The sequence below is a fragment of the Aspergillus neoniger genome, assembly GCF_003184625.1.
Source record: "Aspergillus neoniger CBS 115656 unplaced genomic scaffold BO87scaffold_13, whole genome shotgun sequence".
NCBI classification, from domain to species: Eukaryota; Fungi; Ascomycota; class Eurotiomycetes; order Eurotiales; family Aspergillaceae; genus Aspergillus; species Aspergillus neoniger.
The window spans coordinates 697,481-721,607 of record NW_020291141.1 but is presented as its reverse complement, the minus strand read 5'-3'; the positions used below and the strand labels follow the sequence as shown (position 1 = coordinate 721,607).

At 50.9% G+C, this 24,127-nt stretch overlaps 9 protein-coding genes across 9 annotated transcripts; 5 read left to right on the top strand and 4 right to left on the bottom strand.

Moving 5' to 3' along the window:
* Positions 1–432: 432 nt before the first annotated feature.
* BO87DRAFT_357543 (aromatic amino acid ammonia-lyase) lies at positions 433–2,881 on the top strand. The gene is made up of 3 exons (XM_025621420.1): positions 433–556; positions 636–736; positions 789–2,881. The coding sequence occupies exons 1-3, from the start codon at positions 438–440 to the stop codon at positions 2,702–2,704; spliced, it is 2,136 nt and encodes a 711-aa protein (XP_025480709.1). The 5' UTR covers positions 433–437; the 3' UTR covers positions 2,705–2,881.
* Positions 2,882–3,513: 632 nt separating this feature from the next.
* Positions 3,514–5,908, top strand: BO87DRAFT_357539 (high affinity methionine permease). The gene is made up of 9 exons (XM_025621419.1): positions 3,514–3,939; positions 4,015–4,254; positions 4,310–4,405; positions 4,453–4,528; positions 4,576–4,762; positions 4,817–5,085; positions 5,141–5,277; positions 5,327–5,579; positions 5,655–5,908. The coding sequence occupies exons 1-9, from the start codon at positions 3,681–3,683 to the stop codon at positions 5,887–5,889; spliced, it is 1,752 nt and encodes a 583-aa protein (XP_025480708.1). The 5' UTR covers positions 3,514–3,680; the 3' UTR covers positions 5,890–5,908.
* Positions 5,909–6,179: 271 nt separating this feature from the next.
* BO87DRAFT_357536 (bromodomain-containing protein) lies at positions 6,180–7,877 on the top strand (the record flags this gene model as incomplete). The annotated part of the gene is made up of 2 exons (XM_025621418.1): positions 6,180–6,691; positions 6,792–7,877. Exons 1-2 carry the CDS (start codon positions 6,494–6,496, stop codon positions 7,875–7,877), a joined length of 1,284 nt encoding a protein of 427 aa, XP_025480707.1. The 5' UTR covers positions 6,180–6,493.
* Positions 7,878–8,248: 371 nt separating this feature from the next.
* BO87DRAFT_357533 (amino acid permease) lies at positions 8,249–10,582 on the bottom strand (the record flags this gene model as incomplete). Its single annotated transcript, XM_025621417.1, has 7 exons — positions 10,283–10,582; positions 9,838–10,215; positions 9,583–9,784; positions 9,494–9,535; positions 9,295–9,443; positions 8,780–9,244; positions 8,249–8,720 (listed from the first exon to the last, which is right to left on the bottom strand). Exons 2-7 carry the CDS (start codon positions 10,194–10,196, stop codon positions 8,249–8,251), a joined length of 1,689 nt encoding a protein of 562 aa, XP_025480706.1. The 5' UTR covers positions 10,197–10,215; positions 10,283–10,582.
* A 217-nt stretch (positions 10,583–10,799) lies between these two features.
* Positions 10,800–13,450, bottom strand: dbp4 (RNA-dependent ATPase HCA4). Its single transcript, XM_025623178.1, has one exon. It carries the CDS (start codon positions 13,354–13,356, stop codon positions 10,945–10,947), a length of 2,412 nt encoding a protein of 803 aa, XP_025480705.1. The 5' UTR covers positions 13,357–13,450; the 3' UTR covers positions 10,800–10,944.
* A 136-nt stretch (positions 13,451–13,586) lies between these two features.
* BO87DRAFT_375984 (uncharacterized protein) lies at positions 13,587–14,404 on the top strand (the record flags this gene model as incomplete). The annotated part of the gene is made up of 3 exons (XM_025623177.1): positions 13,587–13,691; positions 13,747–13,790; positions 13,873–14,404. Exons 1-3 carry the CDS (start codon positions 13,629–13,631, stop codon positions 14,402–14,404), a joined length of 639 nt encoding a protein of 212 aa, XP_025480704.1. The 5' UTR covers positions 13,587–13,628.
* Positions 14,405–14,752: 348 nt separating this feature from the next.
* Positions 14,753–16,490, top strand: BO87DRAFT_38779 (FAD synthase). The gene has a single exon (XM_025624830.1). The coding sequence runs from the start codon at positions 15,172–15,174 to the stop codon at positions 16,069–16,071; it is 900 nt and encodes a 299-aa protein (XP_025480703.1). The 5' UTR covers positions 14,753–15,171; the 3' UTR covers positions 16,072–16,490.
* A 420-nt stretch (positions 16,491–16,910) lies between these two features.
* BO87DRAFT_357521 (putative RNA binding protein MSSP-2) lies at positions 16,911–18,721 on the bottom strand (the record flags this gene model as incomplete). Its single annotated transcript, XM_025621416.1, has 6 exons — positions 16,911–17,199; positions 17,249–17,566; positions 17,632–17,726; positions 17,782–17,871; positions 17,920–18,010; positions 18,066–18,721. 6 exons carry the CDS (start codon positions 18,719–18,721, stop codon positions 16,911–16,913), a joined length of 1,539 nt encoding a protein of 512 aa, XP_025480702.1.
* A 680-nt stretch (positions 18,722–19,401) lies between these two features.
* BO87DRAFT_375980 (DDB1/RSE1 family protein) lies at positions 19,402–23,870 on the bottom strand. The gene is made up of 5 exons (XM_025623176.1): positions 23,467–23,870; positions 22,707–23,377; positions 20,732–22,638; positions 20,230–20,676; positions 19,402–20,161 (listed from the first exon to the last, which is right to left on the bottom strand). Exons 1-5 carry the CDS (start codon positions 23,559–23,561, stop codon positions 19,859–19,861), a joined length of 3,423 nt encoding a protein of 1,140 aa, XP_025480701.1. The 5' UTR covers positions 23,562–23,870; the 3' UTR covers positions 19,402–19,858.
* Between the last annotated feature and the right edge of the window lie 257 nt (positions 23,871–24,127).

Below are 24,127 nucleotides of genomic sequence, written 5' to 3'. Positions count from 1 at the left end.
GCACATCTGCAGAATGTTCCTGGCTGGGTTGCAGGGATGGCGCCAACACCACACTGCCACGCGCGTCTGAGATCCATCTTACAATCTGCTCCCACGGGCCGGAGATCTATTGCCGATCCGTGATGATTATATGCCCACGTTTCCAGCTATCTAGATCGCGTATCACAACTTCTCAGTTCGATCTCCCTTGTATGACGGCGTTGTTATCACTTTTCTTTGCGTGAATCAGACGCGCATAGCACTGGAATGTGTCTGTGGGGAGCTGCTTGTGGTAAGGTAATCGGCAACCCCTTCCAATTTATGGAGTCGACGTGTTCCATCTGACGTGTAACCTCCAATAGTATATATTCAAGCGCTAGCCCGACTCTCTAGAACTCAACCAGAGCATCCTCAATATCTCTCTGAGTACTAAGGACATTTTCTCTGGTGTCAGAACAATGAATACCCTGCTTATCCACCATTGGACCGCCCTTAACAACGCCCTCTCTTCCAACGATATTGGGCGCGATCTGGATGGCAAAACTCTGGACTTGGCCACCGTCGTGGCTGGTGCACGGTACACCGTCATTTCTTATTATGCTCCATGCAGTTGGGGAAATCTGGAAGCTGTTGTTGGGCCGCTAACACGCTGTTAGATATGGAAAACGCGTCTCGCTTTCACAAAACACCCGCAAGCAAGTGCAGCGGTCGGTAGCGGTGTTGAGGAAACATTTGGCGGATGGGGAGCTGATTTACGGTTAGCCCTTGCTTTCCCGTTGCATCAGCGGATGGATATTCACATGCTATAGGCGTCAATACGGGTTTCGGTGGTAGTGCCGATACAACAACCGATGCCGTTAACAAGCTCCAAGAGAATTTACTGCAGATGCTCCAGGCTGGTGTTAAATTAGACGGATCAAGCCCGGTCCTTGCAGAGAAGCAGAAAGAGGATGTCCTGCCCCTGGACGACCCAACTTCCGCGACCATCATGCCGGAGTCTTGGACCCGAGCAACCATGATTATCCGATTGAACTGCCTTGCTTCAGGATATTCCGGCATCCGGCAGTCAGTCTTGGACGTGCTACTCCAGATGATCGAGCAACATATCACGCCCCGAGTTCCGCTGAGAGGCAGTATATCTGCCTCCGGTGATCTCAGCCCACTATCGTACATCGGCGGAGCGATGCAAGGGCACCCATCTATCCGTGTTTGGAAGCGTGGTCAAAACTCCGATTGCCAAGTCAAAGGGGCTGATGTCGCCCTCAAAGAGAGTTCAATTCCAGTTGTCTGTCTGGATGCGAAAGAAGGCCTGGCAATCGTGAACGGAACGGCGACCTCTGCAGCCGTGGGTGGCCTGGCTTTGCATGAAACGCTTGGCCTCGCTGCTCTGAGTCAAATCCTTGCAGCAATGAGTGTCGAAGCCCTGCACGGTACTAGCGAAAGCTTCGATCCGTTTTTCGCCAGAGTTCGACCTCATCCCGGACAAACGACAGCTGCCAGTAATCTGTGGAAATTTCTTTTCAATTCGAAATTGCTCAATGACGGGGATGGATTCGGACAGGGAAGCCTACGACAAGATCGTTACTCGATTCGCACATCTGCGCAATGGATGGGTCCGCTTCTTGAAGACTTGGAGCTTGCATATCAGCAGATCTCGACGGAGCTTAATTCGGTAACGGACAACCCACTCATTGATACGGCTGGTGATAATGCTCGCATCCTACACGGTGGCAATTTCCAAGCGAAGTCAGTCACGAGCGCCATGGAGAAGACCAGGCTGGCCGTTCAATCCATGGGCCGTATGCTCTACGCGCAATGCACTGAGCTGATTGATGCATCCAAGAACAATGGTTTACCTCCTAATTTGTCTGCCGACGAGCCTAGCGTGTCGTTCACGTTCAAAGGTGTAGATATCATGATCGCTGCGCTACAGTCGGAGCTAGGATTCCTCGCAAATCCTATCGGGAGCCACGTCCAGACAGCCGAAATGGGAAATCAGGCCTTGAACTCGCTCGCACTGATATCGAGTCGCTACACCTTGGACGCGGTTGCTGTCTTGTCGCAAATGGCAGCTGCCCATCTCGTGGCTATCTGCCAGGCTCTCGACCTCCGTGTGATCAATATCCAGTTCATGCGAACTCTAGAACAGGACTTTATGAAATTGTTCAGCGACAGCTTCCAAGTTCATGCTGTTCCCAGCAGGAACCTCCAGGCTCTCTCCACGGAAGCATGGGATGCCTTTGCCAAGCAAGTGGAACAGCTACAGTCCGTTGACTCGTGCAGTCGATTTCATCAAGCCGCTCGCGCCATTCTGCCTATTTTCATGACGGTATTGCCACCAAGCACTTCCTCCCCAGGCATTATCCAATCATGGATTGATACCCTAGGCTCTCAGGCGGCTGAGACATATCGCAAGACGCGTGAGGAATATTGTAGGTGTCCAGATGCCACCCCTTACCTTGGGGCGGCTTCGCGGAAGATGTATACATTTGTTCGACAGACCTTAAAGCTTCCCTTCATAGTCGAGGGCACACTCTGGCGCCCAAGCGATTCAGCCAAGGCACCGGATGGCGAAGCGACGCCACCGCCTCTCCCTACGATGGGCGACGTGGTTGGCATCGCGTATGATGCCATTCGCCGCGGGTCTTTGTATACGGTAGCGGTGGAGTGTATCCAGGATGCGGAGCAAGACATGGCGCAGTGCCCTTACTGCTTTGCCAAGTAGGCAATATGCGCATTGATTAGAAGAGGCATAGGGGCTAGCTAATGGCTATCTAGAATATACGAGCATGCCCTGCAAGTATCGACGGTAGTAGTTACTTTGTTTTTCTTTCTGTCTATTTTATCATGTCATATTATCCTAGCATCTGTTGAATTGATCTTACAGCAAATTGTTCACATCTAGCGTTATCTATGAAGCATTGAGTGGCACAGAAGAATGGCGAGCGATGGTTGACTACTACCTTTGGACTGGCAACATGAGGCAAATACCTCCACTATGGCACGTTACGAGAAACCCGGACAAAGAATAACAGACGTCTGTTATCGCGCCGATCGGAGCAGACTAATGCAGCCTGACAGATGCCAACCGGCAAAGAATAAGTCGAGTTGGCCACACCTGGGCAGATTTAGTGGCTGCACAGGGGCCGGGCCAGATGCTGTCATCGCTGCCGGCAATCGTGCAATCGCCCTCCTCTCTCGGCACGCTTGATACCAGCTACTGGACTAGCATCTTCTTATTTTCTTTTTTTAAACATTACTGTGATGTACCTCGGCAGTTAAGCAAATACCCTCATGCTATCACCAAGGTCAGCCAATTTGCAACCATGGTTCGTCTTGATCTCAACCAAGTTACAAATGCAGATATAGTTCTCACATTCAACACCATGATAAAAGCAGGTACACTCTTGCTGTCCAACCACAGGAACCGAGATACATAATACTAACATTGCCCCTTCTTCCCCGCAAATCGGAAGCTAATCAAGCACCTCATCCAGCTTATCATGTCATCTTCACCCCAAGCATGCATGATAATCGCCGGCAAGAATCACGCCATTGCATCCCGCAATGAGCATCGTGCATGTACCACCTCAACGTTCCTGCCGCTGGCGTTGAGAGATCTATATTAGAACTGCAGGGTATGTCTAGGATATGGTTGTTTACGAGCGGAGATTTGACTTTCCGACACATACTCCTGCACGATGGGTTTCTTACCCTTCACAACGAAAGCAGAGGAAGCGGGCGCGACCTCGGAGCAGGCTAGCGACACCCTCAGTGTTATCGACGATGGCAATCTACAATATACGGTCGATGGGGGTGCTAACTCCTCCAAGCGCACGTACCAGGAGGCGAGTGGTGCTCCGATAGAGTCAAAATCACCTCTGGGATACTCCGTAGGTGCAGTGACGGTTATTTTTCTGAACTTGAGTAAAATGATTGGAACAGGTGTTTTTTCGACGCGTGAGTACTCCTGCCACCTTTCCGAGGCCAGTTGAGCTTTGGGTGTGGACGACAATGCTAACTGCTCGTATCAAGCATCTACTGTTCTCGACGGTGCCGGATCTGTCGGTCTGAGTCTCTTCTACTGGGTCATCGGCTTCTTCATGGCGGCGAGCATGCTCTCCGTGTATATGGAATTCGTGTCATATTTTCCCAGTCGGTCTGGCTCGGAAGTCGTATATTTGGAGCAGGCGTATCCTAGACCACGCTACTTCTTTCCGACGGTCTTTGCGATGCAGACTGTGCTGTTCTCATTCAGTAGCAGTAATGCTGTTGGTATGATGTCTGATCGCGCAGGAGATGCTCAGAGCTAATGTAGTTTGTACTACAGTACTTGCAGAATATTTGTTCAAGCTCGCGGACGCGGATACAACTGCATGGAAAGAAAAAGGCGTTGCCGTAGCGGCATACACCGTGGCTGTGCTGAGTACGTTCTGCTCTGGGGAAATTCATGGATTGGACTAATTATGGCAGTGCTGGCTTTCAACACAAAATGGTCCCTTTGGGTGGCCAATGCTATCGGTGTCGTCAAGCTAGTCACTTTGATCTTGTACGTGTACTACGCATCTCTCTAGTTTATTGAGACTGACGAAGCAGTATTGGTATCGCTGGCCTCGTCGTCCTGGGAGGTCATACCCCAGTGAAGGACCCCTTGGTCAACTTCCGTGATGCTTTCTCAGGCACCTCTGGCGCATCCGTGTACGGGGCCACCAACGCTTTGGTGAAAGTGATGTTTTCGTATGCCGGTTACGAGAATGCTTGCAACGTTGTCAATGAGGTTAAGGTAGGCGAGCCTATTTCGTGTCTGTTGCTACCGAACTAACATGTTATATCATAGAATCCTGTCAAGACCCTTCGCTGGAGTGCCCCTGTTGCTCTCTTTCTTACAGCTGTGCTCTACATCCTCGCCAACATTGCCTACTTCTCCGCTGCGAGCAAGGAGGAGATCCTGAATTCGAATGTCACAGCAGCGAGTCTCTTCTTCGAAAAGGTCTTTGGCACATCAGGGGCTTCTAGGGCTCTAAACGTCTTGGTCTGTCTCAGCGCGCTGGGAAATCTTCTGGCTGTGCTGATCGGTCAGTCCCGTATGTTGCGAGAGTGTGGACGGTATGTCATATTCCATCAAATCAGCTGGTGTCGTTCTAACATGTGTCTCGTACAGACAGGGTGTTCTTCCCTTTACGAGATTCTGGACTTCGACTCATCCATTTGGAACGCCCCTAGGGCCCTATTTCCTCAAGTGGGCACTCACAGTCATCATGATTATCGCGCCTCCGGCTGGAGATGCCTTCAACTTCAGTAAGTCCCTGCCTGCTACCGTTTCGCACTTATCTAATCTATGAATTAGTCGTCGACTTGAGCATCTATCCCTCCAACGCTTTCAACTTCCTTCTGGCAATAGGTATCCTCATCACTCGACACCGGCGCCAGCGACTCAACTTCCCTCCATCCGGCTACCGAGCCTGGACTATATCCGTCTACTTTGCCATTCTCTCGAGTCTGTATATGCTCGTTGCGCCATGGTACCCCCCGTCCACCGGAGCAGATGGTGGAGACGTCAGCTTCTGGTATGCGACGTACTGTGTCGTGGGGATTGCGATGTGAGTTACCGTTTGATAACCTCTGTAGTTTCATCATACTCGAACAGCATCGCTAATAACATATCACATCCATAGTATCGCCGCTTGCGGAGTCTACTATTACCTCTGGGTTAATATCCTCCCCCGTGTAGGCGGGTACGAGCTTCGTCAAACGATTATACATGTCGGGGGTGATGCGACTGCGCATAAGTTGGTCAGGGTGCCAAAGGCGCAGGTGGAGGAATGGGATCGGGAGCATGATGCTTCAGGAAGAGTGAGGAGGAGACATCATACTACTGAGATTGTAACGAAGACAGAGGAAACAGCTTAAGCAGGAAGGGGTACTTGCTTGGTGTTGTAGAATTATTAGGGTGTAAAAAATGACTTTTCGTTCGAGGCATTAACGACTTGTACTGATGTATGTCTTAGTTGACACCTTCTACTTATGGAGTATGATATCGCGATGGCTAATAATGAGCTTGTGGCCAATCAACACAAACGTATTCGACATTCGTATTCTGCCATCACATGATGTATCATGTGCCAGCCTATGTGTTCGTTCTCTTCCATTGTCCACTTGGAGAGCTGCAACCACCGACTCCTGGCCAGTAATGTTATATCCCTGGCTCTATTCCGCTCAGATTATCCTCAGACGACTCCCACTGAACTGGGTTCCTATGAACATCAGATCAATTTCCATATATCCTATTATGCTATAACAACAATTCAATCCCAACAAGTCATCTTCAACTGACGAGGCTAAACTGCAACCCGCTCTCGGACGCGCCCGCAACACTCACTCTACAGCGAGCATCCCAACATCTCACCTATAGAGAAGAACAGGGTTGAACCGTGCCACAGAATTGCAGTCATATATACAAATAAATTGTTTTACTTATCGGAAATAATATCCGACTACATACTATTTACTAGCAATGGGCACCCCCACATCGCAATCGGCCTCCCCAGCCTCAAGCGGCATAAAGCGAACCGCGATCGAAGAACCAAATACCACCACCGCCCGGGAAACCAAAAAGACCAAAAGCGTTCATGTGCATATACACGATGAGTCCACGGACAGAAATGAAGAAGCAGCATCAACATCCCTGCAGATCATCCCATTTCCAGAAAAGGTGAGTCACTACTGCTTACTTACCATTAGACCCACGCCCACCTCCCACATATATATAACCCCAATAGTACTACTACGCAGTATGAAATAACATAACCCAGCCCTCCATCAACGAAGAACGCAACCACGAAATCTCCTACGTCGTGGTGAACAACGACTCCCACCCCCAAAGTACGATAATCCTCACGGGGCTAAAATGTCTCTTCCAAAAACAACTCCCCAAAATGCCCAAAGACTACATCACCCGACTCGTCTTCGACCGCACCCACCTCTCCCTCGCCATCATCAAACAACAACAACAACCTCCCCCCCATGAAGGCCCCGGGACCCCAGAAGTCCTCGGCGGCATCACATTCCGCGAATTCCGCACACGGCAATTCGCCGAAATAGTCTTCTGCGCTGTAACCTCCCACCAACAAGTGAAAGGATACGGCGCACACCTCATGGCCCATCTCAAGGACTACGTCCGCGCCACGGGACCCGTAATGCATTTTCTCACGTACGCAGACAACTACGCGACGGGATACTTCCAAAAACAGGGATTCACCAAGGAAATCACCCTACCAAAGGCAACCTGGATGGGATATATCAAGGACTACGAAGGCGGAACACTAATGCAGTGTTCAATGCTGCCTAAGATCCGGTATCTAGAGGTGGGACGGATGCTACTGAAGCAAAAAGAAACAGTACTAGCGAAAATGCGCGCACTAAGCAGGAACCATGTCATACATGCACCGCCTAAGCAATGGAAGGTAAAAATCACACCTATAAACAACCCGCTCTCCATCCCCGCCATCCTCGCAACAGGCTGGTCGCCAAGCATGGACGATTTCTCGCGCGAACACCGCCGCCACGGACCCCAGTTTAATGAGATGCGACGGTTCCTCAATGAGATCAGGAACCATAAGCAGGCGTGGCCGTTTCTGAGTCCTGTGAGTAGGGACGAAGTGCCGGAGTATTATGAGGTGATTGGGCAGCCGATGGATTTGGGGACGATGGAGGAGAAGTTGGAGAGGGATGAGTATAAGGGTCCGGAGCAGTTGATAAGGGATTTGAAGTTGGTGTTGGGGAATTGTAGGTTGTTTAATGAGCAGGGAACGGTGTATGTTAAGTGTGCTGGGGGGTTGGAGAGGTTTGTGAGGAGGGTGGTGGGGGAGATGAGTGGGTGGGAGGGGTTGCTTGATTGATTTATTGGTGGGTCTGGTGTGGGAGTATCTTTAGTTGTCTTGTAACTACGGTGTTGGGACTATTGCTTGGTGTGTTGTGGGTTGGGATACTTGGATTGGGATGATAATGCAGTTGGCAGCCAAGTTGGTCTTAGGAAATTCTCTCGGGGATATGATATTAAGAACAAAAGGGTGTTGGGCGTTGGATTTATTTTACATGAGGCTGTCTCCAGTACTAAGTTACTGTTTCTAGTCCAGGCTCTGGTTATTTAAGCATCTTGTTAGATACAATTGTCATCATAATCATTATCTATTACAGAGGACCAACATCCTCCTCCAATCTAACAAACCAACAAAACCATCAAAAAACAAAAAAAAAAGAAAAAGGGCAATCACAAAAACAACCACATCCCCACCCTCTTCACCTTCCCCACCACTCCCTTCTCACTCCTGAACCCTCCATCCCCATCCCCATTACTACTACCCACCCCATCATCATCCTCAACTTCTCTGCCCCCCACAACCTCCAAATTCCACCGATCGGTAACCAAATCCATAACCTCCAACTTGACCAACTTGGTCCTCTTCACCAACTTCCACACCAAAAACATGACCAACATAATCGGCAACTCAATATAATACGAGACGAAATCCACGGCCTTGAAATGCGGACTAAAGCAGGACCAACCCTGCACCAGAATCAGGATGACATTCAGTCCGATAGCGAGAATCGGTCCCACGGGATACGTCCAGTTCTTGTACGGGAGGAGATGTTCCAGGTTCTGTTTGCGGATGGCGGCGCGGAAGCGTAGGGAGGCGAGGCCGATGAAGGTCCAGGAGAGTTGGTTGGAGACGCCGACGATACTGTTGAATAATGTTAGTATTTAATGGGTTTATTTGGAAAAGATGGAGGGGGGGCATACTTTTGCAGCCATGACCATAGTTGGCCTGCGCCAATGTAGCTCGCTCCGAAGCAGAGTCCACTGATTACGGAGGTGGCGAGGACTGCTACCCAGGGGACTTGGAAGCGGTTCAGGTGGCCGAAGAATCGTGGCGCGTAGCCGTCTACGGCGAGGGTGTAGAGAAGACGGGAGCCGGCGAAGAGGGCGTGGTTGGCGGCGGAGATGACGCTGGTCATGATCACGGCGTTGATGAAGCTGCCGGCGACGGCGCTGCCGGCTTCAACGAAGACGATGGTGAAGGGGCTGGTCGCGGTGGTTTCGGAGGATAGGTTAGGGTAGTTGTAGGGGACGTCGAGGCCGATGAGGACGATGGAGACGATGTAGAAGAGGATGATGCGCCAGAAGACGTTGCGGACGACTCGGGGGAGGTTCTTGGCGGGGTCTTTGGTTTCACCGGCGGTGATGGCGATGGATTCGGTGCCGCCGCTGTGAAGTGGTTAGTAGGGGTCTTGGTGAGAAGGTGGAGGGTAACGTACTAGGCGAAAGAGGCAGTGACGAAGACAGACGCGAAGCCGCCGATGCCTCCGACGAAGGGGGCTTCGCCTGTGTAGAAGTACTTGTTGCCGATGTATTTATGCTGGGTGTTTGCACCGCAGTTGACGACGATGCCGAGGATGATGAAGATCTAGCTTTGATTAGTATGTTGTCGAAATTTGGTAGAAGTAGGGGACATACGATGATAGTCACCACCTTGAGAAGACTAAGCCAGTATTCAACCTGAAGATAGTCAGCATATGTGAGTCTACTTGATAGCTGTAACAAACCTCGCCATAAACCTTGACCGACAGCATATTCAGGGCAATAACCACAACCAAAAAGATCAAGCTTATCGCCCAACCCGGGAAATTATCCGTCCAATACTCCAGGAGCAACTGAAGCGCAATAATATCCGACGCCGTCGACACCGCATCGTTGAACCAGTAGTTCCAGGTCAGAGCAAAGCCCAGAGCATCATCAACAAAACGACTATATCATCATCAGCATACCATCATTCACAAGCCGCAAGACCAACTACTCACCCAGCAAAAGTACAAAACGAACCCGCAACCGGGATGAACGCCGCCATCTCACCCAGCGACAACATGGTGATAAACACAATGACACCACAGATGGTATACGAGATCAACATCGACGCCGGCCCACCAGTGGCCAGCGCCTTACCCGTTCCCAGGAACAGACCCGTACCAATGGTGCCGCCGATGGCGATCATCTGCACCTGGCGGGGAGAGAGCTTCCGGGCCAGCTTATTCGCATTGACATATGGAATCTCTGGCTCCAGATAATCGGTAGCTAAGGTGCTGGGGTCCTTGGCATTACGCTCAGCCATAGGCTCGCCAGGAGCCATAGAGCATTGCTTTTCGATATCATGAACACCCATGGTGGTGGTGATCTAGATGCTAAGAGGGCCATGTTAGCTTAGCTATGTCCTACAATGGGAGATATCGGAAGTATGCCGAGACTCACCGATGATTTAGATTTGAACCAGTCAATCTCAGCCTTATAGTTAAGCTCTTCCCGAATAGGCAAGTGCTGGAGACTGGGAGGAGAGACACCACGTGATCCACCGTGGAGAAGCTCAAAAACCGGCAGCCAAAAGTGGAAACTGAAACTACTAGTGATCTAAGTTGTAGATACTAGCAGTAGTGTCTGCATGGCACGCATGAACGAAATAGATGTTATCAAAGGGAAGAGTGCATCCCCAAGAATGACACTCATATCGCCATCACATCCTGACGCTGAAAATTTGCTCTTTAGCGGATGGCGTGCTCGATTGTTGTTACGTACAGCAAATGGAAGGGCGAGGGAATCCTTGGGGTGGAAGAGACGGTTTGCCGACTGCCGCCCTGGGGGTTCTCCACCCGCTCGGCTAACTTTAACCATACTTACATTACCTTTTAGAAGCAGCTTTTACACCTAAGTATAATAGTTACTACAATATCACCACAATCTATCAATCGATCAATCAATCAAGAAATTTCCCCAAGGATAATTGTATCGTGCTATGTACATGGCTACGCTGCCGGAATCTCATAAACTTTTGACACTCTCCGCTGATGAACAATGAAAGAAACTGAGACAGAAAGGGATATATCCACCAAAGACATAAGAATGTATACACTTCAAAATCACCCCAGCAAGCCCGCAGCCAGCGACTCCAGATCTTCCAGAGTCTCGATCTGCTCCGGTGCTTTGCCAGCCGGTTGAGACTTCTTGGCCTTCTTGGGTTTGGGCTCCTCCTCGCTCGCTTCGTCTGCAAAGGAAACCCGCGCCTTCTTGCTGGGCCGGAGGACTTCCTCGTCTTCGTCCGAGGCGAGCCCGCCCTCCTTGTACGGAATCTGGACCAGATCCCCTCCTTCCTCCTCCATGGCAAGAAGCTCGCGCTCGCGGGCCTTGCGCTTCTCCTTCTTCTCGCGCTTCTTCTGCTTGGCGACTTCCTTGTCCTCCAGATCCGCTTGCCGAGTGCGCTCCGCCTCCTCCGCCAGGAACTTCGCCTGCTGCTCCTTGGCGTCGCCCTTGGCCTTGAACTGTTCTTCATCCTCCATTTCGTAGATCTCATGGGCGTTGCCCTCATCATCGTAGATAAGCTTGGTACCCTTGCCCTTGAACTTAAGCAACTTCTTCTTCGACTTGAGCAGCTTCTCACGACGTTTAGAGTCGATGACCAGGGCGTCCTTGCCATCAAGGTGTACCACCTTGGGTCCCTTCTTCTCCGTTCCGTCCTCTGCATCCTCCTCATCCTCGGAGCTAGATCCTGCGACATCCAGGTCCTTGTCTCCGGCCGCGAAGCGACGCTTGACGGACAGGAAGTCGTCATCCTCATCCGCATCCGCAGTAGCCTGATTCGTCTCCACAATCGTGCCGTCGTCGTTGATAAGCTTGTGGTAATGGTCGGCCAACACGTCCTGATTCCGACGCTCGAACATACGATCATACTTCGTCCGCACCTGCGTCTCATCCTTCTTGCTCTTCTTCTTCTCGCCCTCTTCGCCAGACTCGTCATCGCTGGACAGGTATGCCGTAGCACGTGGCGCGTTCTTCCGCTCCTTGGTATCGTCACCCTTGATGAACTTGATGCGGGGTGCACCAGGAAGACCCATGCTGCCCGCAAACTCATCCAGCTTCAGCTCCTTGATGTTGAAAATTTCCTTGTCCTTCTGAACGTAGACCGACTTGGCGTAGGAGATGAAGGCCTTCTGGCCCAGGTACTTCAACTCGGGGTCCTTGAAGCACATATTCTGCAGCTGATCTTTGATGCTCTGTTGCTTGTTGGCCTTGATGTTGATGCGTTCGACCTGAACCTTCTTCTGCTCCAGACGCTTCAACATGCCCTTCTCCTCACTAGGATCCAGGAACAGCACGGCACGACCATCGCGCTCGTATCTTGCTGTACGACCAACACGGTGAATGTATGTATCAGCGTCTTCGGGACAGTCAAGCTGGATAACCCAGTCGACGGCCGGGAAATCCAGACCACGTGCAGCAACATCAGTGGCGAACAGAACCGCATGTTGCGCCGAAGAGAACTTGGTTGTAATATCGAGTCGACCACCCTGCTTCTGACGTCCGTGGAGGTGCATCAACGGGATACCGGGTTGCATGTGACGGAAAGATTCGTAGACAAAGCGCACCTGCTTTCCTGACGACAGGAACACGATCGTCTTGGACTTCAAGTTGCTGCGAATGAAACTCCAGAGAACATCGAGTTTTTGCGGAAGGGGCGTAACGACGTAGTGTTGCTGAAGCTTGGACGGCGTCGCGGAGGAGGCCGTTTCATGAACAGCCACATATTCGGGGTCCTGCAAGCTCAGTCGAGCCAAGTCCGACACCTTCTTCGTCTGTGTAGCACTGAAAAGTAACGTCTGGCGCTCCTTCGGAAGATGACCGATAATGGCGTCCACCGTCTTCTGAAAACCCATATCCAAAATGCGATCCGCCTCATCCAACACGAGCATCTGCAGGTTGTGCGTCTCAAAGAAAGAAGTCTGATCCAAGTGCTGCAACATACGACCAGGCGTACACACCAGAATATTCATCCGTCCCAACCTCTCTTGCTCCTCCCGCAGACTCTTCCCACCAATAACCAGACCGGCGGAGAACGTGTGATAGCGACCGACTTTACGGAGGACTTCGAAGATCTGAATCGCGAGTTCGCGGGTAGGAGACAGAACCAGAGCACCCAATCCATCGTGCTCTGACCACTGCTTGCGGTATAGGTTTTCCAGGATGGGAATCAGGAAGGCCAGCGTTTTGCCGCTTCCCGTCTTTGCGGCTCCCAGAATATCGCGGCCCTTGAGCGCATGGCTGATCGCACGGGACTGAATGTCGGTCAAGGTTTTGTAGTGAGACGAGGCAAGTCCGGACGCGGTGGGTTCAGACAAAGGCAGATCGGTGAATTGTCCGATGGTTTCCTTGACATCCAAATCTTCGACCCTTTTGATGAGAGAGTTCAAATCTTCTTGGACACGCTTGCGCTTGAGGTTACCGCCGCGCTGAGCCTTTGAGTGTTTGCCATTGCGGGAGCCGTTCATCGGAGCCATGATGGGCTCGTCCAGATAAAATACTCACGTTAATGAGCACCAACGAAGGAAAGCAGACAAACGAAAGTGGACTGGTTGCTGGGGAGAGAAAGCGAATCTCGAAGAAAGGCGCGGGCGGTGAAGCAACTTTTTTCTCTTCGGAGTTTAACCTCGCGGGTTCCTGCTGACTCATCACCGCGATAAGACGGCGCTTATCGGCGTGTGCCTTTCAGCAGCCATGCGACAGTCCCGACCCGGCGAATTCCTTCATTCACTCCCCAACCTCTGTCACCATGGCCGACGATGAGCAAGATGCTTTGGACGCGCTTGAGCGTGAGGCCTCTGACTTTGTCAAGGTATGCTGCCTCGGAACATTTCCACTACAATGACACCCAGACTAACTTTAGACAGGATGCAGAAATTGACCGCATTCGGAAGGCGTTCTCCTTAGACGCGTGAGTTCCGGCCTCCTACTATACCTACTTGGCATGCTGCTATAGACATATGAAAGGGCTGACAGACGGAATATTCAACCAGCTACGCGGTCCTTGATCTCCAACCAGGTGTCCCCGAATCCGACATCAAAGTCCAGTACCGCAAAAAGTCCCTTCTCATCCACCCCGATAAGACGAAGAACCCGGCCGCCCCCGATGCCTTTGATCGCCTCAAGAAAGCGCACACGGCACTTATGGACGAAAAGTCGCGCACATACCTAGACGAATGTATCGCGGACGCGCGACGACTTTTGATCCGCGAACACAAGTACTCGCTAGATTCGGAAGAGCTAAAGACAGACGAATTCAAGAAAGAATGGCGCCAAAAGACAGTGCAGGTACTCTTAGAAGAGGAGGCACGGCGGCGAAGACAAGCCAAGGCCAAGCTTCAGGAAGAAGGTCGGGAGAGGCGCAAGGAAGAAGAGGAGTTGGAGGCGCGGAAGCGGAAACGGGACCAGGATAAAGCGTGGGAAGATAGCCGTGAGGAGCGCATTGGCAGCTGGCGAGATTGGCAGAAGGGGGTGAAGAAGGATGGGGACAAGAAAAAGAAAAAGAAGATGAAGGTATTGGGGTGAAACTGGGCAGGTGTGCCAGTTGCCTGCAAGACTTGCGCAGCGGTAGAAGTATTTGAACTTGGTCAACTGGCGTTGAGCGGATATATTTGCACCCGGGACGGACTGGTGATCATAACATCACCATGATTATATTGCTATTTACCACTACTGTTCTTTCATACCATTGATTATTAGTAACTGTCTGCCACATTACTCATAGCTCTCAATCTTTTTGACGTCAATTGTCATCCACTCGAATATAAACTCTGCTGTTTACTTGATTTTCTGCATAGAATAGTAATATCAGCCGCGATAAGAAAGCGGTCAAGGCCGATGCGGGGCAGAAAGAACATTCCAGCGCCTTTTTTATTATCTTCCCCTCCATCGCTCGGGTTCATGTGGCCTCTCCGCAATCATCCGTCGTGTCTGAGAGCTGCATTTTTGAGAATTGTTTGGAATTGCATGTGTCTCATCCCTATATATTTGTCCCTCTTATCTTTACCATTCTCGTCCGATAGAAAGACATACACCCTTGCGTTGCACCCCCGGACCCTTTCCCGACAGATAAACCACACAGCCAGCCGGCTTACATCAATCCCTCTCTTTCCCCCCCCCCCCCCCGGGAGTCATCGCATCCACTCCATACCCTAGCTACTAACTAGTACTACTCCAACCACCTCAACCTCACTTCTTCCCTTCCCTTCTTCCTTTTCTCATCCATATATATACACATACACATACACATCGACTCCCTCCCACCACGACAATCAACCAATCAATTACCCACCATGACCGACTCAATACCACCCACACCCAATGGCCTACCCACCAGCAGCACCAGCAGCACCAGCAACACATCAACATCACCACAAACGACCACAACCGACACAAACACATTCCCACCCACAACAACCCCCTCCCTATCCAGCATAATCACCCACTGCCACACCAAAATCCACACCTTCCTCTCCGAATCCCACCCAGCCGACTCCCTCCTGGCCAAAGTCCAACATCAAACCCGCACCTCCCTCAACGTCATCTCCACCGCCCTCCACCGGTACCCTCTCAACGAGCTCTCCCTCTCCTACAACGGCGGCAAAGACTGTCTCGTGCTCCTCGTCCTCTTCCTCGCCAGCCTCCACCCCCACCCCGCCCCGGAAGACGGCGGCCTCACCTCCATCCCCGCGATCTACGCCCTCCCGCCGGACCCCTTCCCAGACGTCGAGGAATTCGTCCAATGGTCCGCCCGCGCATACCATCTCAACGTACTCAAATACACGACGGACCCGCCGCGCTCAACAATCAAATCCACCTTTGAGGATTACCTGTTCGTCAACCCGGGAGTGAAAGCGATTTTTGTTGGAACGAGACGGACGGATCCCCATGGTGCTAAATTGACCCATTTCGATCGCACGGATAGTGGATGGCCGGATTTTGTGCGCGTGCATCCTGTGATTGATTGGCATTATGCGGAGATTTGGGCCTTTATTCGCCATTTGGGGTTGAGGTATTGTGGGCTTTATGATAGAGGATATACGAGTTTGGGGGGTACTGCGGATACGCATCCGAATCCGAAGTTGAGGGTCGAGGTGGATGGTGATGATGCTGGGGAGGAAGTGGAGGAGGGGCGGTATAGGCCTGCTTATGAGTTGACGGAGGATTTGGAGGAGCGGTTGGGACGCAATTGATTGTTTGCGGCAGTGTCGATGTTGGTTTTGGCCGTTGTCTGAGTCGAGGATACTCGTCGTCCGCTCAATGCTCCCTTCTCCGTGTATAGACCTGTTTTGGGGGTCAGTCCCCATGTACTCTTTGCCTCCCCTCCTATACCGATGTGTTTCCCCGCATGTCACTCCTGAGCGTTTCACTCTCTTCTCTCGTGTTTCACCATTACTATCCGATAGATGCATACACTGGCTGCATGTCTTCAACTTGTTTGGCTTACATTCGGCACCGTGATGGTCGCAGTTGCATAACGCTTTCCATTGACAAATTGTAGACTGCGCTGATAACTTGATGCTAAGAGCTAAACATGCATGGCTAGGCAAATGCTAAAGTACCACTTATGTCCTCCCAACCTGTGAATTCCCTCTCGCCGTAAACCTTTGGCCTCCAGGGTCCAGCGGTAACAGATACAGACCTTTAAATCGGCATCACTCTGCGAATCATAGAATCACTGGTCTCATCAAGAAATCAAGAACAGATAACAAAACCCTTACAACCTACAAAAGCTCGATACCAGCACAAAACTTCGAAATGGGCAACAGTTAGAAAGGGGAAACAAAATCATATGTTAGTCAACCATGCACCATTGTAAGATATGCGGGCTCTGACGGATAGTTGGACAGCCTGCTGTGTTCGTCGAAGATGCTTCATGGAAGGGCAAAAAGGCGACCCGTGCAAATACCAAAAGTCGCTCCTGAGAGTTGCAACACTTGGTGTTTGTAGGAAACATTGGGAAGAGAGAGGATGCGTACGTATGGAGGACTTGGGGCACTTCAGAACCACGGTGCTGCAATCCAAGCATCACTTAGACAACCGACCGAGGCGAAGTCACAATAACCTCCCTGCGAGAGGAAATCGGAGACAAGGATCCTGCCTTGATCTCCTTACGAGGGCTGGATCTTTCGGAACGAGATTCAACGCAGGACGCGGTGGGAGTGGCGAAATTGGCCTTGGAGGAAGAGCCCGAGGAATTTTCATTCCACACTCCACGTCGTCCACGATACAAAGGTGTATTCTCCAGACCTCCTGGTCCATTGCGGGAAGTCCACGAGTTGAACCTCATGTTGCTAGCCTGACTCTTCGCCAAATACCTGCTTGTCCTGTCAGTAGAGCCCGAACGGGGTTAGATCCATGAGTGCATACGATGGGGAGATGGATGTAGCAGGAGTCCAAGCTGCGCCCATGCCAACAGGTGACACATAGCTACCCTGCGAATTGGGGCTGAGGTGAGATGCAGTCTGCTGAAGACGGTTAATAGAAGGCGATGGAGTGGAACCCTGAACTACCTCGACCGAATAATTGTATTCGCCAGCACGATAGGCGCGGCGCTCGTTACTCTGCTGCTTGAGAAGTTTCTGGGCCTTGGTGTCGGCGAAGCGAAGAAGCAACTTCACACCGTCTTTGGCAACCGCATTATGATATTCAGACAGGACTTTTTCAGCGATTTCACGGGTTTCAAACCTAGTACGAGGTCATCAGTCCAAGGATCATACCTTTCATCCGAGTGTTTTGTAACAACTACTCACCGGGCAAATCCAACTTCCTTGCTCACTCCAGTCTTCTCGTCACGGCTGATCTTCTCCGAGATGACATGGTACGGCTCAAAGTGATGACGGAGATCCTGTAGTTGTGGTCAACTTTATATGTATCATACCTTATTAGAGCTTGCTGCTTACGGCCTCTGTCCACTCAATCGGAATGTTGGTACAATAGATGTTAGTGGATGACTTGTCTTCAAGGTCCTTGAGACGGGAGTTGCGAGATTTCTAGAATTGTTAGTTGCACGGTACGATGGCTGGTAGCTTGAAATATACCTGAGCAAAGCTAGCCTGGTAGCCAAGATAGAAGAAACCACGAATGCAATTCTCACAGGACTCAAAGTTGTAGTACTGGACAAAGCCGAATCTATGGGTGCAGTCAGCACATAGCTCATCAGTCCGTGGAACAGGCTCTTGCATACCCTTTGCAAAGACCTGTATCCAAGTCCACAATCGCTTTGCATCGATCTATCTTTCCAAAGCGAGAGGCATAGGCATGCAGCATCTCATCCGTAGTCTCTGGAAGGAAGCCTCGAATGTAGACGTTGGTAATGCCCTCCCGGTTTTCCAGGCACTTGGCAAGGGTCAGTTCAGAAGGGTTAGTCCACATAGCCGGTACAGCCCGTGGAATAGGCGGATCTTGCTGGGTTAGGCTTTCCAGATCCTGAAGGATGTATCCAGTAGGAGTCTTCATCATCTGGAAAGGTAGACATGCAGGTCCCGACTGGGGAAAGCTGTTATAACCATAGCTAGGCAGTCCAGGGCCTTCCAGGTTCGGGGTGGCTCCATGGTAGAAGTCTCCTGCAGGGCTGGGAACCACTGGGCATGGGGAAGCTAAGCCCGGATAGATGCCAGTGGGGGGTAGATACGGGTTCTGATCATAAGGAAGACCTCCGAAGAAAGCTCCATTGGGGAGAAGAACAAGGGGATTATAAGGGGGCACAGCTAGCGGCATGTTGCTCTTGAGACCATTGTACTTGGCCCTGGGACGCTGACCCTGGATGTTCAAGCCCCCGAGCAGAGTGGACAGCCCACGAGTATCAGGAGCCTGAGCGGATTCAGGAACAGCAGTATGCATGGTGCCGTATCTATGCGAGTCAATCTCTGCAGTAATTGTCAGTGATGTTGGTTTGGGCACCAAAAAGGCAGATAGTGAGATGAACGTCGACACAAGATAGGTGCTTCAGACCAACAGGATTAACACTTACTTGAACCAGCAGAATAGCCGTGCGGATCGGGGGAGTTGGGATCTGTAGCGGCAGTTAGATAGGAAGCAAGATCCAAACCCCCAGATAACATAACATACACGATAATAGAGTAGCTAGGGAAGATGGAAGTAAGCCAGTACGCAACGAATGATTGGAACACGGTGAAGATGATGTGGGAGCTGAAGGAGTTGAAGGATGAAGAGGGGTCGACATCGATAGAAGGTCGCTGTTCGTAGCAACTGCCTTTCTGGAAGAGTGTGTTGAGTAGAGGCCACTCTGGGCAGGAGCATTGAAGGCACCACTTTCCTTCCGACGGAGTCGATGAAATGACGCGTCAGGAACCTGGACGTGTCCTGGGTTACCAGACCCGTTCTGGTCATCAAAGACTGAATGGTTCATGTTGGCCATGCCTATTGGGAATACTTGATGGCTGGTATCAGTAGTAGTAGTAGTAGTAGTAGTAGGATGAGACGGGTTATAGTTATCCGGTTACGGGAAGGATTAGAGATGTGGAAGAGAACAAGAATTCTATCTAGAATAGATCTACGCGGGGATATGGACCCGACAGCGGAGCAAACAGTATAGACAATCCACTCTGGATTGTGCGAGATGAAGTCCGGACTGCAACACAGTTTTCATTCCCTTTCATTCATTCGCACTTCTAAGCGGAGATTTGCGGGTCTGTAGCTGTTTGTGGATCACAGCCAGGCGGGTCAAGTATACAGTTGGAAAGATCCGCCGGAGCACGACTGCTTAACAAGCAAGTAGAAGAGTAAGTTAAAGCATTGTTAAGCGGGGGCATGTTGGTCCGGATCAGGGTCACCAAGGTCTCTGTGTGATTCACACATCGCTGCCGAGCCTTTGATGTGATGCAGGTTAGTTCCCAAGTCCAAAAAAAGTGGTGCTGCAAAGCATAGCAATGAACATGTGCAGATACGGCAGTGCAAGTTGTGACCTCATCTTACCATAACTAATCATTATTTCTCTTCAGATCCTAGCTGCCACACTCAATGTAGCCTGCGCAAGGCTTCTATCATAATCTTTACTTCATCAACGTTCATCATGCCCACCGAGTCCACAATTTCTTCCTGGAGACTCGGCTCGCAGGTCAGGAACCTCTCAATAAGCTCGCCATCCACAAAGCGATACGGCTCTTTCGCCTCTCGCACCATGCTGCGGAAACCACGGAACTCATTGAATGGAATGTTCCCCAGCGACTCGACCTTGCCCGCCATGGTTGCCTGCAGACGCATCAAGAAGTCCTGATGCTCTGGGTTGATAATAGCAAAGAGATAGATGGAGCCTTCCACCTGTTAGGGAAATCATATGTGTTAGTCATAGGTGTTCAGCACTCAAGCGGTTGGGATGGGATTCATACTGTGCCCAGAAAAGCCCTCGGGGTGACCGTCACACTCGCCAATTGTTGAATATTGACCGGTCGGATGCGGTTGACCATCTCGCCCAACGAGATCTCCCCTGTTACCTCCAGTCTGCGCTTGTCGTCTTCCTCCACACCGGTCAGATTGCGTCGAAGGACAATTAAGTTACCTTCAGCGTCAGTTTCCAGGAATGTATCCTTGGCAATACAGGCAACGCCAGTGGCCCAAACGGTCTGGAAATGACGAGCAACTTCTGTCAAGCTATCCGGCATTCCATTCTCGCCTTCGCTGTACTCCACCAGGCATACACTCTTCATAAGGTCGGCGACGGCAATCACGTTACCCGTTACGGTGACATCGACGGGAGCAGTCGATGTGCGGTAGCTGGCCAACTTCTCGAGCTTCATCGCGCCAAAGTCGTTGTTCACCACACCATAGATGACGACCTGAATCATATGAGCTTTGTGGAAGGAGCACAATCAAATATATCCAGAAGCTTACCGTTTTCACAAGAGCGGCCACAATCTTCTCTCCCAGCATAGCCAACGCGCGGCATGCACCCTTGACAGGCAACTCGGCGACTTTAGTCAATTTTCGACCGTTGTCAATCTCGAAGACCAAGATTCGACCTCGGATTGACTCTTCATTTTCATCATCCAAGTATGCTGTGCCAACAACGAACCGATCTTTGAATACGTCCCGACCATTTTCATCCTTGCCCGCAGAAAACTCCGCGCGAATGACACTCTCGACCAACTCCTCCGGCCGAAGGTCAAAGGCGTCGAGACGACGGAACATGATCTCATCAGCTAACACAAACCGACTTTGAACCATCTCGGCCCCGTCCTTCAATTTGCGCTCGATGGTGCCGATACCGAAAGCCTTCTCAGAAGGTGAATATGCTACCCTACGGGCAGTTTCGCCCATGGGGAGCGTCTGGATCTGTGTTGTCCTCTCCTTGTCCACGAGAGCAATCTTCAAGTCGTGCTTAGTGGCCACGGCAATCGATCCAGGATACGCCTCCGAGTTGAAGTGGCATACCCGAGACGCACCTTCCGAATTGACCGCAGAGTAGATGATGCGGCCTTCGGAGCCGTATATCAAGCTGGGGTTCTCGCATGTGGCGAAGACATTATACAATCCATCGCCGCGAGGCAACTTCTTGAACGTAGGCTGCTCAGACCCGAGTATGAGCCGGTTCATCCCGGTCAGTGAGTAGTCACTGGCGTCGAAGGAATAAGTGATAACGCTGCCATCTGCCATCGAAATAAAGAGGGTAGAGGGGCTATTCGCAAGGACATCGGCGACGAGTACTGATCGTGGGAATGCTTCACCAGCCGGGCCCAACGACGTTGTATGAAGCTCCGATAGCCGGCCAAGGTCCAAAACCGAGACCTTCGCTAATTGAGGGAAGCCAACGATACAGACCCCAGCCGAAGATAAGGGCACCGTGACTCCTGAGATCTGGCTGTCTGCTCCGAAATCCTTCTGAGCCACAACCCGAACATCATTGTTGATATCGAGGACTGTCAGAATCTGGCCGCCGCTGACAAGAACAATCGAATCATTGTTGGCAGAAGCAGAAGTGATCACTAATCGGTCTGGCGGGGTCCATTCATTGGTGACCATACCGCCTTCAATATCTGCGATGAGGACTCTCTGTTCGGTGACTTGCAAGATTCTTCCTCCAGGAAGGTTCATAGCGAGGAGTGTGTTCTCCGAAAGGCTGAGACCAAGAAAGCTGTCCAATTCTTCAACCTCGCCATCAAAATTGAATTGGAAGACTCGTGTCTCATCGACAAAGGTAACAAGAAGAGTGTCCAAGTATCCACCCTTTGTCGCAAGCTGCAGTCCGAACAAGTCTGTAATGAGATCCATTTCACCAAGAACACCGAGCTCTTCCATGCCGACACCACTGCGTACACTCCTAAGGGTTCCGTCATCAAATGCGCCCGAACCAGTCACAATGCGGGCCTGGCCCGAAGAAAACTCGTGTGTCTGGCTTTCACTGGTACGGTTTCCAAGGTCCATGATGGTAAAATCGAGAATGGGCGCAATATTGGAGAGCGTCTGGATGACCTCCAAGGAGCCATTGCCGATTCGAAGAACTTGCGAATCCCCTTGATGAGATCCTACGAAGATCACTCCGCCACCGAGGTATATCAGCACCGAAGCTCTAGCCGTATTCCCTAAGTGATCCAGCTTCCAGGATTGTACTTGGTTGTTAGAATCCAGGACAAGCATCAGGAAAAAAAGTCTTCCATAATCATCAGCTAGAAGCCATCTCTGACTATCTACCTGCTCCCAAGCCACGAAAATTGTCGCTTCATCCAAAGGACGCGACACAATCTCGTTACTGTCTGTATCGACATATTTAATGGACGTCTCTCCCAGAACAAGCAAGCCACCTGCATATCAGAAACATATCAGCATCATTCCAAAAGCGACAACAAACCACAACAAGAGAATCACAAACCTAAAGGCGCCGGAACCGGTATCAGATGCGACGCTCCGAGATCCAATTCCTGCGAAAACCCATCCAGCGACTCTTCAAACGCGGCATCGGCCCCCGTACTCGACGTCGCCGCACTATAATGCAACGCGCGAACCTTGAGCCTCACTTTCTTCTGATTATCCTCGTACAGCAACGCCAATCTAGGCGGACCCGACTGAACATGCAAAAAGGCAGACGAGCGCACAAACAGCTCATCAATCCTCGCCGTCGTCGGCTCGCCCAACTCCCCGACCCGAGGCGCATCCGGTCCGGAAGGCGGAGCAACCTGCCTCCCCCTCTTCTTACTCGGCAACTGCACAATCGGCACAACAGCGATCACACCCTCATAGACCTCGAGCGTCATAAACCGCCCACTAGGATCAATCAAGCACCGATTCCCCGTCTGCGCCTCCCGCGACGAAGGATCAGATATATCAACATAGTTCCTTTCCGTCCGGATCTGATTCCTCTCCCCATCCCACGACAACGTGCAATAAGTGTATCGATCCGTTCCGACAAACAAATGATCCGTAGGCGAGTTCGCAGGTGCAGGAAGCCGAGCTAGCATTGTAACCTTGGCGAAGAGAGAACATGACGCTGCCAGGTTCAGCCCTTCCGGCGTGAGGGAGTATATTTCGAGACGGTTCGCCTTTCTATAATTCCAACAGATAACACCAATTAGTACATCATACACATAACAATTACCAAGCACTAAACAAAGAAAGAAAAGGGGACCACCAACGCAACAACCAAGTTCTCCTCCTCCGCATTCAAGAAATGCAACTTAAGCGCATTCCGAATGCTACTTGCCCGATGAATCGGCACCACATAAGCCATCTCCGCAGAATATCTACCAATCCCTATAAATGCAGTATAATTATATCATATGGTCCCGAGGTTTTGCGTAGCGTAGCGTATCGTCGTGGTGGTCCCAATCCAGCTTTTCCGCCCACTGCGGGGAACGAACGAACTGCGTGCGTCGCGGACCGACTCGAGTAGCGGTAAAAAAAGGGAAATGTATTTATTTCTCCAGGCTCCTATTTATTTATTTATTTATTTAGTGGGAATATTTGCTGCATCTCATTGTATTTTGGTTTCTCCCTCGCTCGGAAAAGAGAGGGTTGTATTTGAAGAGAGGGGATGGATCAGTTGGAATGGGAGGGATGAGGATGGATGATTGCGGAGCTTTGGTTCGGGCTAGCTAGCCCAGCCCAGCCAGCCAGGCCTGACTGACTGACTGACTGACTGATACCGGGAATGACGATGGGGGTTGGTTTGCGTGCCGGTTCTGGTTGTGCTTAACTCCGGTATTGCCGAGGTGGAGTGGGCTTACATATTATTTCTTGTCTTTTCTTTCTCTCAACTTTTGAGTTTTCTTTAAAATGAGAATGCATGTATATGAA